General features: G+C 34.6%; 2 protein-coding genes and 1 long non-coding RNA gene across 11 annotated transcripts; 1 reads left to right on the forward strand and 2 right to left on the reverse strand.

Annotated features, from left to right (window-relative positions):
• Positions 1-805: 805 nt before the first annotated feature.
• LOC147398422 (clathrin heavy chain 1-like) lies at positions 806-10,095 on the forward strand. Of its 9 annotated transcripts, none has more exons than XM_086447614.1 (5): positions 806-1,068; positions 7,413-7,487; positions 7,554-7,700; positions 9,655-9,736; positions 9,956-10,095. In XM_086447614.1, exons 1-5 carry the CDS (start codon positions 976-978, stop codon positions 9,958-9,960), a joined length of 402 nt encoding a protein of 133 aa, XP_086303740.1. In that variant the 5' UTR covers positions 806-975; the 3' UTR covers positions 9,961-10,095. The 9 variants fall into 9 exon arrangements, 8 of the variants coding, with proteins under 8 accessions (XP_086303740.1, XP_086303737.1, XP_086303744.1 ...); XM_086447611.1 differs by having other exon boundaries at positions 9,692-9,736; XM_086447618.1 differs by having other exon boundaries at positions 7,574-7,700; positions 9,692-9,736.
• Positions 5,582-7,404, reverse strand: LOC147398423 (uncharacterized). The gene is made up of 2 exons (XR_015179857.1): positions 6,677-7,404; positions 5,582-5,809 (listed from the first exon to the last, which is right to left on the reverse strand). It is a non-coding gene; the product is annotated as an uncharacterized LOC147398423 (long non-coding RNA).
• A 441-nt stretch (positions 10,096-10,536) lies between the features above and the next one.
• On the reverse strand, positions 10,537-13,111 carry LOC147398424 (delta(3,5)-Delta(2,4)-dienoyl-CoA isomerase, peroxisomal-like). The gene is made up of 2 exons (XM_086447610.1): positions 12,234-13,111; positions 10,537-10,867 (listed from the first exon to the last, which is right to left on the reverse strand). The coding sequence occupies exons 1-2, from the start codon at positions 12,862-12,864 to the stop codon at positions 10,677-10,679; spliced, it is 822 nt and encodes a 273-aa protein (XP_086303736.1). The 5' UTR covers positions 12,865-13,111; the 3' UTR covers positions 10,537-10,676.
• Between the last annotated feature and the right edge of the window lie 790 nt (positions 13,112-13,901).

Raw genomic sequence — 13,901 nt, forward strand, 5'->3', positions numbered from 1 at the left:
GAGCATTGGTGTGGTCTTTGATCCATGTTATAAAATGGAGTTCATTGAGTTTGTATTTTCTATGATTTATGGGGAAGATGCTAACACATACATCAACAAAGTTAAGAAATTAATGGATGAATTATACTCCAAATATGTCATTTTAGATGATTCTTCTACTGATTTAGTTAGTGGTTCGATTGGAAGTGGTTTGGGTACAATTGGTGATGGAAGTTCTAATATTGGAAACTCAAAGATGTAAGAAAAAATCAAAAAATTTATCCAAAAATGTTCTCAAAATTTAGGGCAAGTTCAAAAAATAGAGTTAAATAAATACTTAGATGAATGCTTATTTCTACTGGGTGAAGATGAAAAAAAATTTGATATATTATTTTGGTGGAAAAGTAATGGTCCAAAGTTTCCCATATTTGCAAGGATGACTCATGACATCTTAGTGGTCCAGTATGTACGGTAGCATCGGAATCAACATTTAGTAGTGGGGGTAGAATAATCATTGAGTCCCGAAGTTGTGGATACCTTGATTTGCGTAAAAGATTGGGTGCCATTCCTTAAGGGCAAATAGTACAATTCTTACATTTTATTGTGCATATCCTTCCTACTAATATATATATAAGGTAGCGTTTGGAGGCCCTAAAGTAAATCAAGTTTTGCACCAAGTTTTATAGACTATTAGATCTAGACAGATCTGACAGACTTGATTCTATTTTACAACTGTCAATCACTTTTAATAAAAAAGAAGTTTGGAATTAAATCAAGTCCCTATAAATTACCAATAACTCCCTCTCTCTATTTTACCTCCCCACGATTTGCTAGATCTCCAAACATTGTCTCTTATGTGATATACAACCCTCAATGTTTCATTTCTCTCTCTCTCTCGAAACTTTCAAGCAAATATAGGTCACACGAAGATCATACCCTCGATCTCTCGTTTTTTCTCTCATGCAAAGATCCCTGCACGGAACATAAAAAGTTATCATGCGAAGATCCTTCCTCCGACAAAGGCTTTGTCTTTCTCGAATTGTTGACAGGTGGCAAAAGCTTCAAATCTCTCTCTTACTCTTTTTACATGTTCGTACTCTCTTTAAACCCTAACCCTAACCCTAGCTCTCTCTCTCTCTCTCTCCCTCTTTATTTTGAATTTCATTCTACAATTGAATAATTACAGTGAACATCTTTTTTTTTTTTTTAATATCGAAAATGGTACTTACTAAATCCAAGTTATTTGAAAATTATTTATTCTGGTTTTTTTTCCTGAATCATCTTGTTGTAAATTAATGTTCTTCCATGAATTCTGCTGCAACTAGAAAACAAAAAAAAATCAAGTTTTCCAAATAAACTGATATTCCCCTTCGAACTGCTAAGATGATAAAGAAAATCATGTGCCCCAAATTTCATGTTCATATCAAACCAATAACATTAAAAACCTCCCCACTTTTAATTAATTAAATTCCGAATTATATCCTTCAATGGTAGTATTTGATGATAATGTGTGCTTCCTAAGATTCATCGTCATTATGGAAAACATGTAGATGAGGGTAATTGGATCGAAACACTCAAGATATGGGGTCCATATATATAGGAAATGGTATCCCAAAATAAGTCTAAACAGATATATAGATAGGAGACCACATTTTTTATCTATCAAATCATTAAACTATTATAAATCATTAACACATCACATTGGCAACAAAATGTATAAATGATTCAAACTTCTTTGATTTGACGATTTGGTGAAGATCTTAATAACATTGAAACTGGTTGGCAGGGTATCATTTCCTTCAAATCTAATAAGAACTTGACACATTTTTAAAATTATGTAAAACAAGCCAATTTTATTGTATTGTTCATCTTATTATAGGTAATCCCAAATCTTTATGGAGATAACAACACAAGACTATAAGTCGTTTCATATTTATTTAGTTATCTTTCTAGTTTCTATTACTATTTGTCAATCCTCTGAGGGGTTTCAAATCAACAATCACTCCATATTTATTTAGTTCTCTTTCTAGCTAGTTTATTATTTGAAATCGGTTAGCTTTTTAATGGATGTTTATTACATTAGAAACTTTCAAAAGACAAATGATTTTAGTAGATAAGAAAATGACGTCTGATGGATGTGCACTTAATCAGAAGACTATATGTACACCATCATTTACATGTTTAAATCAGATTTTCTCCATAGGAAGAACTGCATTATGGGTAAAAAATTGTTACATAAACATTGTTGGTTAGATCCACTTAACCTCAGTCTTGATCCACGGAAAAACAAAGAGTAAATGACTAAGGTATTTTTTTCTCTACTAAGTCCAAGATAATAGTGTCTGGTTGGAAAACCTCAAGTTGAAATAATAATAAATTCTTAACTTAGATTACTTATTGGGGTAGTTTGGGTTGCAGTTATCTTTTATTAGAAAGTTCGCGCTCATTAAGATGACTATTTTTATCTCAAAAATTGTGTTGGTCTTGCAAAGCCAACATGTGGAGGATTTCTACCAAGGTAGAGGGAGATTGTTGGAATTTGATACACTTGGTGACATGCCGAAAACCTGGTCAAAACTACTACAAGCTCTGGATCTTGACTAAAATGAAGACAAGTAGCCTGTAGTGGCATGAATTCTTTTAAAATAGAAGATTTATTTTTATTTGGTTTGTTAATGCAATTGCACATAAGTTTTACCTTAAGCCACTAACAATTACTGGAGAACCTTTTTTAGCCTATTTTTTGTGAATGGTGTTCTTTTGTAAAATGTCAAATCTGATTTATATAAGATTGAGCATCTCCTAATGGCAATTGAATCGATGAAGCTAGTTTATTTTTGTTTGTCATCTCTTTGATTCTCAAAGGTGATACATCTTCATGTTTACTATTATTTTAAAAGAGTGTTTCTGAAAGTTTGTAGTAGGAAACAATCTCTAGATTCACAGAATTTTTGCTCAATGCAGCTAAGCTTGTGAGTATTTTAAAAATCTGTAAACAAGATTTCAAACTTTTGAGTCCATTAAGAAAAATTATTTTGTACCATTTTCCCAAGATTTCCATCTTAAAAAATGAAGTTTGGAACCTAGTCTCTTACAATAAAGTAAGACCAAGATAAACCAATGGGTCCAAAGCATACCATTTACAGTTCAAATTTTAAACCTTTTTGTACCATTGTACTTAGAAGATAGGATGTCACTATAATACGACCAATACTTGCCAGGATAATGATATGCCCTAGCTCCAATTTTATGCATAATGTAGACACCTCAATTTGAACGGGCCACTTCTCGAAAGGACCCAAAAATATCGATTTTCCAAATAAATTGGCCAACGGGCCTTAAGGGCCCAAGTCATTGAAAAGTGACATTTTTACCAAACCGAAGCCCCTAAGACCTCTCAATGGTTTAGGAGGCCCACCAAAAGGACTCGGCCTATCTTACGCTCCGCTTCCAAAAATCAAAAACGTCAAATTTTCGATAAAGATCACCAACGGGCCTAAAAAGCCCTATTCGCGAACACGTGACATTTTTTATCAAACTAATGATTGCAAAAATCTAAAAAAATTAAAAAATTAAAAAGGTGAGACTTGGGATGCCTACCCCTCCTCGCTACTACCACCACTCCGCCTCCGAACCGCAAAAACCATAGGCCCACAAGCCCTCAACACTTTCCTAAATCGATTTCTCATCTTACCCCTAGCCTAAAATCAATCACATCACCTAAAATCTAAAACCAACCTATACCCTCAAAATCCATTCCAAACAACCATCAACCAATCCCTAAAACCCAAAACCATTGTTAAAACCCAAGCCAACACTACAAAGCCCACAAATCATTAACCATATCCAATTCATTATCCAACCCACAACTCTAACCCATCAACCACTACCCACATCAACCAATCACCATCTTGATAATCAAAGATGACACATGTCATCACCCCATCTCACCTCCCTCACCCAACTATCTACCCCATAATTTGTTTTAAATCCCATCTACCCACACATCAACCAATCACCTTTTCTCTCAAATCAAACACATATACCCACAACCCTAACATATAACCTCCCCTAATCTACCATCATCATTCCCTACAAAACCCACATCTACAACCTAAACCTACACCATCCTCTCAAGTCAAACACTCAACCTCTCCCATCAACCTATCTCAACACTTCATTTCCACCCACTTTAACACATGGCATCATCTCCCTCACCCTCCCAAAATATCATCAACCACCTCTTTAAATCCTCCTTCTCTTAAACCAAATACCATTTAATCTCAACCACCATCTTAAACTCACCTCACCAAACACTCCACCCAAATGGGTTGAGTAGGATCCAAACCATTTGGGTCAAAACTCACCCATTTAACCCCCCTTCCTTAAAAACCCTCCAATCTCCTCTAAATTACACCCATTTCTCTCTCAAACTCATAACCATTCTACCTTTTTTCTTCACTTCACCCCATTATATCCCTAAAATAACTCCTCAACATCTATAAATACCCTCCTCCTCTTCCCAAAAATGGCCCCTAACTTTCACTACCAAATTACCTCCAACTCTCATTACTAACAACCATCACCAATCCTCCTCAAGTCTCATATAAAAAAAAATATTATACTCCACTCATCTCTCTCATCATCTCTTCTCTACTCCTTCAACCATACAAGAATTGTATTTTCATAAAATACTAAGGACTCAAGAAGAAGAAAAGAAGATACAAGGTGGGTTCAAGGCAATCCTCCCCCTCTCTCTTCTACACCCCTCTCCTCCTCCCTCTTCTATCACCCTCCCCCCTTCATTTTAATTTTTTAGGATGAATGGACCCCACCAAGGCTAAATGTCTATAAGGGTCATTTCCATCAATGGAATGACCCTATGATCAAGCCGAAAATGAACCCTATTTAGAGTACAAATGCACAACACGTGGCACATCGTTTTTCGTATTTTTTTTAATCAAAATGATCGAGTGAGTTGAGGTTACCACTATCTAGTGGGGAGAAAATGGTGCCTAACACCTTCCCTTTTCTCCAATCGAGCCACTTACCTCGAATCTCATTATTTGATTAGTTCCTATCCATCGAGAGTCACCAAAACGTCAAAAATGTCACTTTTTCAAAAAATGCACATCGGGTGACCATTCACACCCACTTATACTATGAATGGTGGCGACTCCAAACCATTGTAGATGTGGTCATCGTAATGGCGAAATCACGTGTCTACACATAATACAATATAATCTCAAGAGGCATGTATTGGATACGACAACGATGATATCACCATTCCAGGTTACGACAATATTATTCATCAATTTTTGTTGTGGATTAAGTCATTGAAAGCAATTAGACAAAAAAGAAAACAAACAAAAAGACCACACTACGAAGGTGTTCACTCTCAATGCCAATTTGCAAAAGAGATAATTGTAGTCAATGTGTGCACAATGGGAAAACATTGGAAACTAATAAATCCATTTTCCCTTTGCCTACTTTTCCAAAATTAGAAATGTTGAAAACTGGAAAAAAAAAAATAGATATGAAAGGGGAGCCTTGCAATGGGTCCACAATTAGTCTTATGTTTCTAAGGCAACATGTAAAACAATGAACAATGATGTCATGCATATAACAAAACTTGATACATGCTAGATCAATCAGGCACATAAAATTCACTCATTTTACATATCACTCATTTCTTATAAGTTACAAGCCATTAGGTAGAGTCGTGATGGAGTAACATTGTGGGGGACACCGTGGAGGACATTTCTGACATGGATGTGTCTCCACCATAGATGTTTTTCATCGAGATATCATTAATAAAAATAAAAAGTGCCTGCAAGTATGTAAAATGCATTTAGATAAAACTAAGCAACTCGGATTAAATGAAGAGATGACTATCTATAGTTTCAAAGCTCACAAAACAGACATTCATTTCTTTTTCTTTTTCTTAGTCATTTAAATAGACTGTCTACTCATGAATAAGCAAATAACAGTAGAGTCAATATCTAGTATTCATTCACAACAAACACATTACAAGAAGAAACCTCCTCTAGATGATGTTTCAAGTATAAAAAAAAAAAATCAGGGGATGTTAGTATGTCGCGATGTTTTTTTTTTTTTTTTTATATAAATAATTATGGGATCATATTCTAAACACAATTCAAATCTTTATTAAAAAGTAGGCGTTTTGTACCCATGTGTTTTGGCAATAATTGTTATGGATAGTTATTCCCTTCTAAAAATTTATGCTTTTATGAAGAAAAAAAACTATTCAAAGCCTTTTCATGAGATAATTTTAGTGGGGAAAAAAATCAAGAAATTGATATTCAAAATCTTTATTAGAAGATCTACTTGGCAATTGATCAAACAACTAGCATGCATTATTTGATTGTACATCTAAAATTCTAATAAATAGATTATACATAATAAAATAGACAAATCTCTCTCGAAAATAGATAGCATGCATAAAAAATATTCAACGAAGGTTAGATAACGGTGTTGGGCCTACAATGGTCTAGGAAGAAAAAGGAAGATTGCATCAAGCTATTCTGATTCAAGATTCTACCCATTAAAACTCCCCATTCAAAGAATCATAAACATCATCAACCCATAATGAAAGAAACTCAAAACCTATAAAAAGTTTTGTTTAAAAAGAATTCAATAGACGATAAAAAAAAGAATTAGAGAGAGAGAGAGATACAAATCGTAAAGAGAAATCTTTTGCGAATGCTGTCAGTCGACGCCTTTGAGTGAGAAATCACAACGAGTTTCAGCTTCTTCGTGCAAAGAAGACAAGTGAATGCGAGAGAGAAGAGGAGTGATCAAGAGACAAAGAGGGAAGAGTTGTTTGTAAAAGATGAACGTGAGAGGGTTTTGACTCTCTTAGTTTGCATATAAAGTAAGCTAAAGTGAATGCAAGGGAGTACGAGAGAGGAAAAACATTTGAGAGGATTTTTTTTTTAAATTTTTAGGGGCTTGTTTTTAATTTTAAAAGGTCTGTATGCAAAACTAGTTTACAACTAGATTCTTAAATCTCGATCGTCAGATCTCGTCAAATCTATCGGCTCAAAAAACTTGGTGCAAAGCCTGGCCCTCTTTAGGGCCTCCGAACGGGACTCATATATATATTGCAGATGCTATCAATTTGGTTGATTGAGTTTATGTCGATATGGATCCATATGAACTTTCGGTTTTAGTATTTTTAAAGTTTGAACATTATATGTTTTTTAATTTAAGGATATTTCACTATGGTTGTAACCTTTAAACAACATACTTTTGATGGTAATTGACGAATTGGTTGGTGAAGAAAAGATCATTCAAGTGTTGATTATGATATTTTTGTCTTATGCTATGTGCTAATTATTAATTTGTTGTTTACTTTTCTGTATCATTAAAGAAATGTTTGCTATTCATTATTGTGTTTGATCTTGTTTTAGATTTTGATACTAATGAGCTTAAACAGGTCATCCTCTCCAAATTCTATGAATGTTTCAACAATAAATGAAAATGAGGTAGTTTTCTCTTCAATTTTTTTTATTTTTTATTTTATGTTAGCCATCTATTGTTGACGTACTTAGTTTCCTAATTTTTATGCAAGTGACTCGCCACCTGTGAAGATGTTTGAGAGAACGGCTAATTCGAAAAATAATCAGATAATTAACTACCGCTGTGATCCTTCTGAGAAGTGGTTGGTTTTTATTGGAATTGCTCCTGGCTCACTTGAGGTATGTGGTAACTTAACATGAATATTTTTTTTCTTTGATATTTTAGGTGTAAATATCTTAGGTGTAGATCTATGTAACCACAATTAGCTTAAAAGTCTTACTATTGTTTCTTCATTTTGTGGGTAGTGACATTTCATGGCATTTGATCAGTTTTTTTCTTTTCTCGATTTGTTTCATGGCTTTTAATCTTGTGCTGGTGTACTTGAAAGAAACTTTTTTTTTGTTGATAAATCTGATTTTATAGATCTATATTTGCCTCTGTTTTGATAAAATATATTTGAGCAAATTCTTTGTTTTGGGGATTTTCAGAAGTTTTGGATTGTTCTCTCCTTCAACCTTCAAAATCTAAATTATAGATTTGTTTTTGTGTGAAAATTGTAACCATGGAATTTTTGCTATAGAAAAGTTTTAAGGTTTTTTGCATGAGATCAAGGGTATATCATCAGTTTGAAAACAGAGGGGTATCTCACATATTCACCAAACCTTTTGTGATAGTTCTTAGTTTTCATCTTGAATCAAGCCATGGACATCTTAGGATTCAAGTCTACAATTTCAGCACAATCTGAAACATCTTGAAACATTTAATGTTTCAGAACCCATGTTTCATGCTAGTTTCAGCCATGACAGGAATGTTCCACCAAAAAATTCCGAAATGACTCAAAATTTTGAAGCATGTCATTTGTGGAATTTTGAAGTACCTATTTGTAAGTCGTTTTAGATAGCATGTCAAGTGATAGTTCTCAGATTTTGGTCTGTTAGTAATGTGACACAAACATCTAAAATGGATGTTCTATATCGTTTCAGTGTAGTGATAAGTTGGAGTTAAGCCTTGAACTTGATTCCTTTGCTGCTGGAGTGATGATAGCAACAACTAATCTGTCACAACATACAGTAGAACAAGATATTTCTGTGATTATTTTTCTGATAAGTTATTGGCAAGGCCTGTAATAGCTTAAATGATCTAATACTTGCTTATATGAGAGGAAATTTTGGATAGGATGGAAGTAATGCCATCTCTATAAATGACAAATTCACCGTGGTTCTATAATGTAAAATTATACCCATTTGTTTCACCATTTGTGTAAAAAAAAATCGTTTTTAACGAGTAGACTTATATGAATTTTCTAACACATGATACTGTGAGCATTCCAACATGGCTATTATGGATACATTTTATTAACGAGTTGAAGATACTGTAGAGGACATCTTGACAAATGTGACACATCTCAATGAATATGGCACTACTATTACACCTTGAAATATTTCTCTCTGCATACCAAATTTCATTTACTAGAATTTTTATACAACAATCTGCTTAGTGATGTTAGGTTTAAGTTTTTATTCTATATTACAAGGAAACCATTTTCTAAGAATTTTGTAAGATGTGTTCATGTTTGTATAAGACACATGCCGCGAACCTTTTTCAAACAAACCTTTTTCATTCATATATGATTTATATATGAGCCCCAAGCGGTTGGTCTAGTGGCAAGTCGAACCTTGATAAGCTCCTCAGGAAGGGTAGGTCAAGTGTTTGAAACAATGAATTCCTTGGGGCTGCCCTCCAGGGTCTAGTTGACCCTTGACTCAACCAGTTGCATGTAGTACCAATTTTTGTGCATCAAGTTAATAGAGGTGTCTTGATATAAATTATTATGTAATCCGGTCATATGCTATCTTAAATGAGCAGTCTGAGGTATCGATGTGCCATTGGCTATTATGCTATGTTGTATGCATTATTCTAAATGGCAAATTACTCATATCATTGGGATAAGGCTTCGACAATATTACATTTATACTCTTGTCTATTAGATCGGGACTCTTGATAATGTAATATTTTTTTGTATTTGCTTGTCATTGTTTGAGACCCACCATGCCCTACAGGTAGTGGTGTGATTTAGTAGAATTTTATTTTCACCGACATCCTCTATTTTTGTTTTTTTTGTTTTTTTTTAAGCTAAGCCTATTGAACCGATGGCCCCATTCTCTAATAGGTTCCCTCATGCTACAAGGACAACTCAGAGGAAGTCGCTTATCAGGTAATAAATCAAGAGAGCTTCTATTGCCTCACCAACTTCTGCTAATGCCACCCTAAATTTGTGCTAATTCTTTAGTGATTTACATACGAATTGGGGTGATGTTAGAAAAAGTTGGTGTGACAGTAGAATTTCTCTAAATCAATTGCACTCTTTTTTTTTTTTTTCAAAATAAATTAATCATCTATGACTGGTTGGGTTTTCGTATGTATATGTTTGCAGGTTGAGCTTGACTTCAATTACAAAAGCTACGGACAAAAATACATAAAGGGATCTTGTATGCATGATGTACTCTTTTTGGCGTATTTGGGATTAAAATTCAAATGTACTTTTTTTTTTTGTTTGTAAGATAACATTTTTTTTTCTTGGATTTATGAGTAGGCAATAACACTCAGTACCAAAAAATCAGTTGTTCATGTGAACATGCACGATGATTGATACCTCTGAGTGAAAGGATAGTTTAAATGTGAGCTTTTTTTACAAAGTGTTTCGAATAGCAAATAAATTTCGGATAATTTTCGAATTTGATTTGCAATCGGATTCGAATCGAATAATATCGGATATCACAGATTAAATTCGAATCGGATAATATCGGATATTCGATAATTCATTTACATATGAATTAGAAGTAGAAAATAGTTTTCTTTTGATATTTGAAAAGTTTAAATTTTTACTTTCTAAAAGTAATTTTTCTAAAGTAAATCCAAATGAACATTTTAACTTACAAAAGTTAAAAAAGTTACTTTATCGTGTGTAACCAAATGGGCTCTAACACAAAAAGTTGCCTCATAAGACCATGAATCTGCCAAAATAAAATTTCCATTGCTGATATTCTTGTGTCCATTAATCTTATTATTACAAGATTGGGAAAATGTGTCTTCTCTACCAATCTGCCACTGAGTGCTACTGAACAATGGCTTATTAACAACATTCTCCACAATCATCAGAGCTTGGCAAATACAGGTTTTCTCTTCTGGATTTGGGCAGCGATTGCCTCCGTTAGATCATCGGATAGAAGCATAGCAGAATTCCACGTAGCCACATAATCCAATCCTTGATCCACACTCATGTCCCTACTTCTTAGTAACACCTCCTTCGTTCCAATGACAGCGAGAGGAGACTTACCTGCAATTCCTGCCATATTTGTCCACAATTCTCTTACTAGTTTAGTACCAGAGAAACTAACTGGACCAGTTTGATATCCCATGACATCCAAAGATATAGGTACACAGTAAATGTAGATACCTCTCTTAGCAGACCATTGTACTGTCGTACAAATGTTACTAAGATATTAGAGAGAAAAAGCGAAATAATTGATACTGTCAAAGACCCCAAGGTGACAATGCATGTTTCTTATAAGCCCATAGTAAAAGTTGGAATCGTTCCAAAAAAAATAAAAAAATAAAAAAATAAAATGGCCAAATAAGAAAGACAAATAAAGACCCAAATAGAATAGCAAAACTAAAGACAAACGTAATTAAACTTAGAATAGCAAGAATCCCAATACGAAAGAGAAACAAATTTGTGATTAACACACAAGACTGTCAAGAGAGGCTGCAATATTACCACAATATATGCCAAGTTTACAACATAATGGCTACACATCATTCTATTATAAATTCGGGTCTTGTTAAAGCGTTAAAATGCACTAAATACACTTTGGAAATCGGAATCTGATGGTATTTTAGTAAAAAAAATCTTTTGAGGGCATTTTCGCTACAAAATCCAATTTCCAAAGTGTATTTAGTGCATTTTAAACTTCAAAGTCATGAAAACCAGATAGGATTTCCGGAGAAGAATACGACAAGGTGAAGGGGAGGTTCAAGCTATCAAGGTGACGTTGAAAACATGGATCATAAGATGAAGTTGAATGTATATATATATAGATATATAAAAATAAACGCACCATAGAGGTTCAAAGGACTGATTTTGGGAAGAAAGAAAAAGGGTTTTAACTTGTGATTAAAGATGAGGGTATTTAAGTCATTTTCTTTTCACCTATAAGAGAAGATCTAAGTTAAAAATAAAAAATATATATCGAAACCCTTTCTTTACTAACAAAGTAAGATTTTAAGCCTTGCTAAGGTTCGTTTTGGTCAAATGAATTATCACATGATCAATCCAACACCACAGCCCTCTAAATTTTATCGAAAAACTCATATCCAAATAATTTTTCTTTTAAAAAAATAATTTCTTTTGAGCTTTATCCAATGTTTTGAAAAAGGACAACTACCGGACTTCCACCAAATTCCCAAACTTAAAATTCAAATTCAGATTCAAAGGTGAAAGGTAACTTTTTTTCAAAGTTTATATTATTTTATCCTCTACAATCAATTCATGAAGCATCGGATAATGTTTTTAAGGTGAGCCCAAGGACGAAGGACCCTTGGTAAGGATTTTAGTAAAGGTGAAATCCTTACTAACTTAGTAAGGCTAGTCGGACTCTTACCTAAGCAAACTACCAAACAGGTCAAGCTTAAAAAGGAAAAGACCAACATACCCTCAGCAACAATTCTTACGCCCTCATACATGGATTCCTTGGAAACAAAAACCCTAGAAATCAAACCCAAACCTTTCGCCTCCAATCCCGAAAACCTCCTCCCTGTCAAAGCCAATTCAATCGCATTTCCATATCCAACGATCTTCGGCAACCTTTGAAGTGTCCCCAAATCAGCTGTGATCCCCAAATCAACCTCTTTCACACTGAAAAACGAATCCTCCGTACAATACCTAATATCGCAAGCGGTCACGAGATCGATTCCACCTCCAATACAACCTCCATGGATCGCAGCGATCACAGGTTTCCTGCACTGTTCCAGAGCAGAGATCGCAGTCTGAAAGCCCTTGATTTCTCTTCGAAGATGTTCTCCGATTCTCCCACGATCGTTGGATTGAGAGTTTGACACTGAATTTAGGGTTTTAATGTCGATTCCGGAACAGAAATGATCTCCATGTCCAGAGAGGATGATTACACTGACATTAGGATTTGTATCGAGAGTAGAGATGGCTTTTGGGAATTCGATAAAGAAATCACGAGAGAGAGCATTACGAAGAGAGCGGTTATTGAGAAATAAGTGGAAAACGGGGGAATTTGGATTTTTTTGAATGATTTCTAGGGTTTTGTAATCCATGTTGCAGGAAACAAAGAACACACCGAGACCCAACTCAGGAAACGAAGAGCAGATAGCGTAGCCACTATCCAGATTTCAGAAACAATAAAAAAAAATTCTTGCATTTTAGCTAGGGCTGTCAACGGATAGGTATCGGATCGGATACAACTATATCCGAATTCGAATCCAAAAGAAAAATACTATCCGAATTCGAATTCGAATCCGATCGAATATCCCTAACAAACATTCGAATTAGAATTCGAAAAATATATCGGATATCCGATCGGATCGGAGTTTGCACAGTCGAAATCCACAGATTTCATCTGAAAACTCCGGCGGTTTCAGATCGTAGAGAGAGAGAGAGAGAATATATACCTGGATGCTCGCCGGCCGGAGTAGACATGTCGGAGTTCGCATAGTTGAAACCCATATATTTCCTTCAAAAAATCAATCCGATTGATTAGATCGGAGAGAGAGATCGGAGAGAGAGAGAGAGAGAAAGAGAGAGAGAGAGAGAGAGAATACCTGATGCTCGCCGGCCGGAGAAAACCGTAGTCACGGAGTTCGATCAAAACGGAAACCCACCATTAACGTTCTCTGTTTTTTTAGTGTTGAAGGTGGGTTTGAGAAGATAAAGATATGAAAATAGGTTTTGTTGTATGACACGAAGATATAACACCATATATTTGCATATATAAAGTTTTGTTGTAAAACATAAATGCATAATAGATGTCTTATTATCGGAGTGGATATTATTGAATCGGATATCGCAATATCCGAATTCGTATCTGAAACTCATTTGAATGTTAAAATGATATCCAAATCTGAAAATTTCAGATAATATCCGATTTTTCGAATTCGAATTCAGATTTCAGTTATCCATTGACACCCCTAATTTTAGCACAGTCCCTGGATAATTTATTGAATCCCACTACTCATTAATTCAAGCAGATGGTCACGACTGTCGCACGTAGTGGGTAAAGCCTGAGTGCGGGGCGCGACGACTGGTCTGGTGCGCGCAAGTTGACCCGTATACCCTTCGTTATAAAATATAAAAA

Source organism: Akebia trifoliata, chromosome 7, assembly GCF_017979445.1.
Source record: "Akebia trifoliata isolate Shusen 1 chromosome 7, ASM1797944v1, whole genome shotgun sequence".
Classification (NCBI taxonomy): Eukaryota; Viridiplantae; Streptophyta; class Magnoliopsida; order Ranunculales; family Lardizabalaceae; genus Akebia; species Akebia trifoliata.

Bases quoted from the DNA above. Each gene is read 5' to 3' on its own strand.
- LOC147398422 (XM_086447611.1), top strand. From the start codon at position 976: ATGCGAAGATCCTTCCTCCGACAAAGGCTTTGTCTTTCTCGAATTGTT. The intron at 7,488-7,553 runs GTAGTTTTCTCT...TGACGTACTTAG, and splicing joins CAACAATAAATGAAAATGAG to TTTCCTAATTTTTATGCAAG. The intron at 7,701-9,691 runs GTATGTGGTAAC...ATTCTCTAATAG, and splicing joins TTGCTCCTGGCTCACTTGAG to GTTCCCTCATGCTACAAGGA.
- LOC147398424 (XM_086447610.1), bottom strand. From the start codon at position 12,864: ATGGATTACAAAACCCTAGAAATCATTCAAAAAAATCCAAATTCCCCC. The intron at 10,868-12,233 runs GTATGTTGGTCT...CAAATATGGCAG, and splicing joins CGTAAGAATTGTTGCTGAGG to GAATTGCAGGTAAGTCTCCT.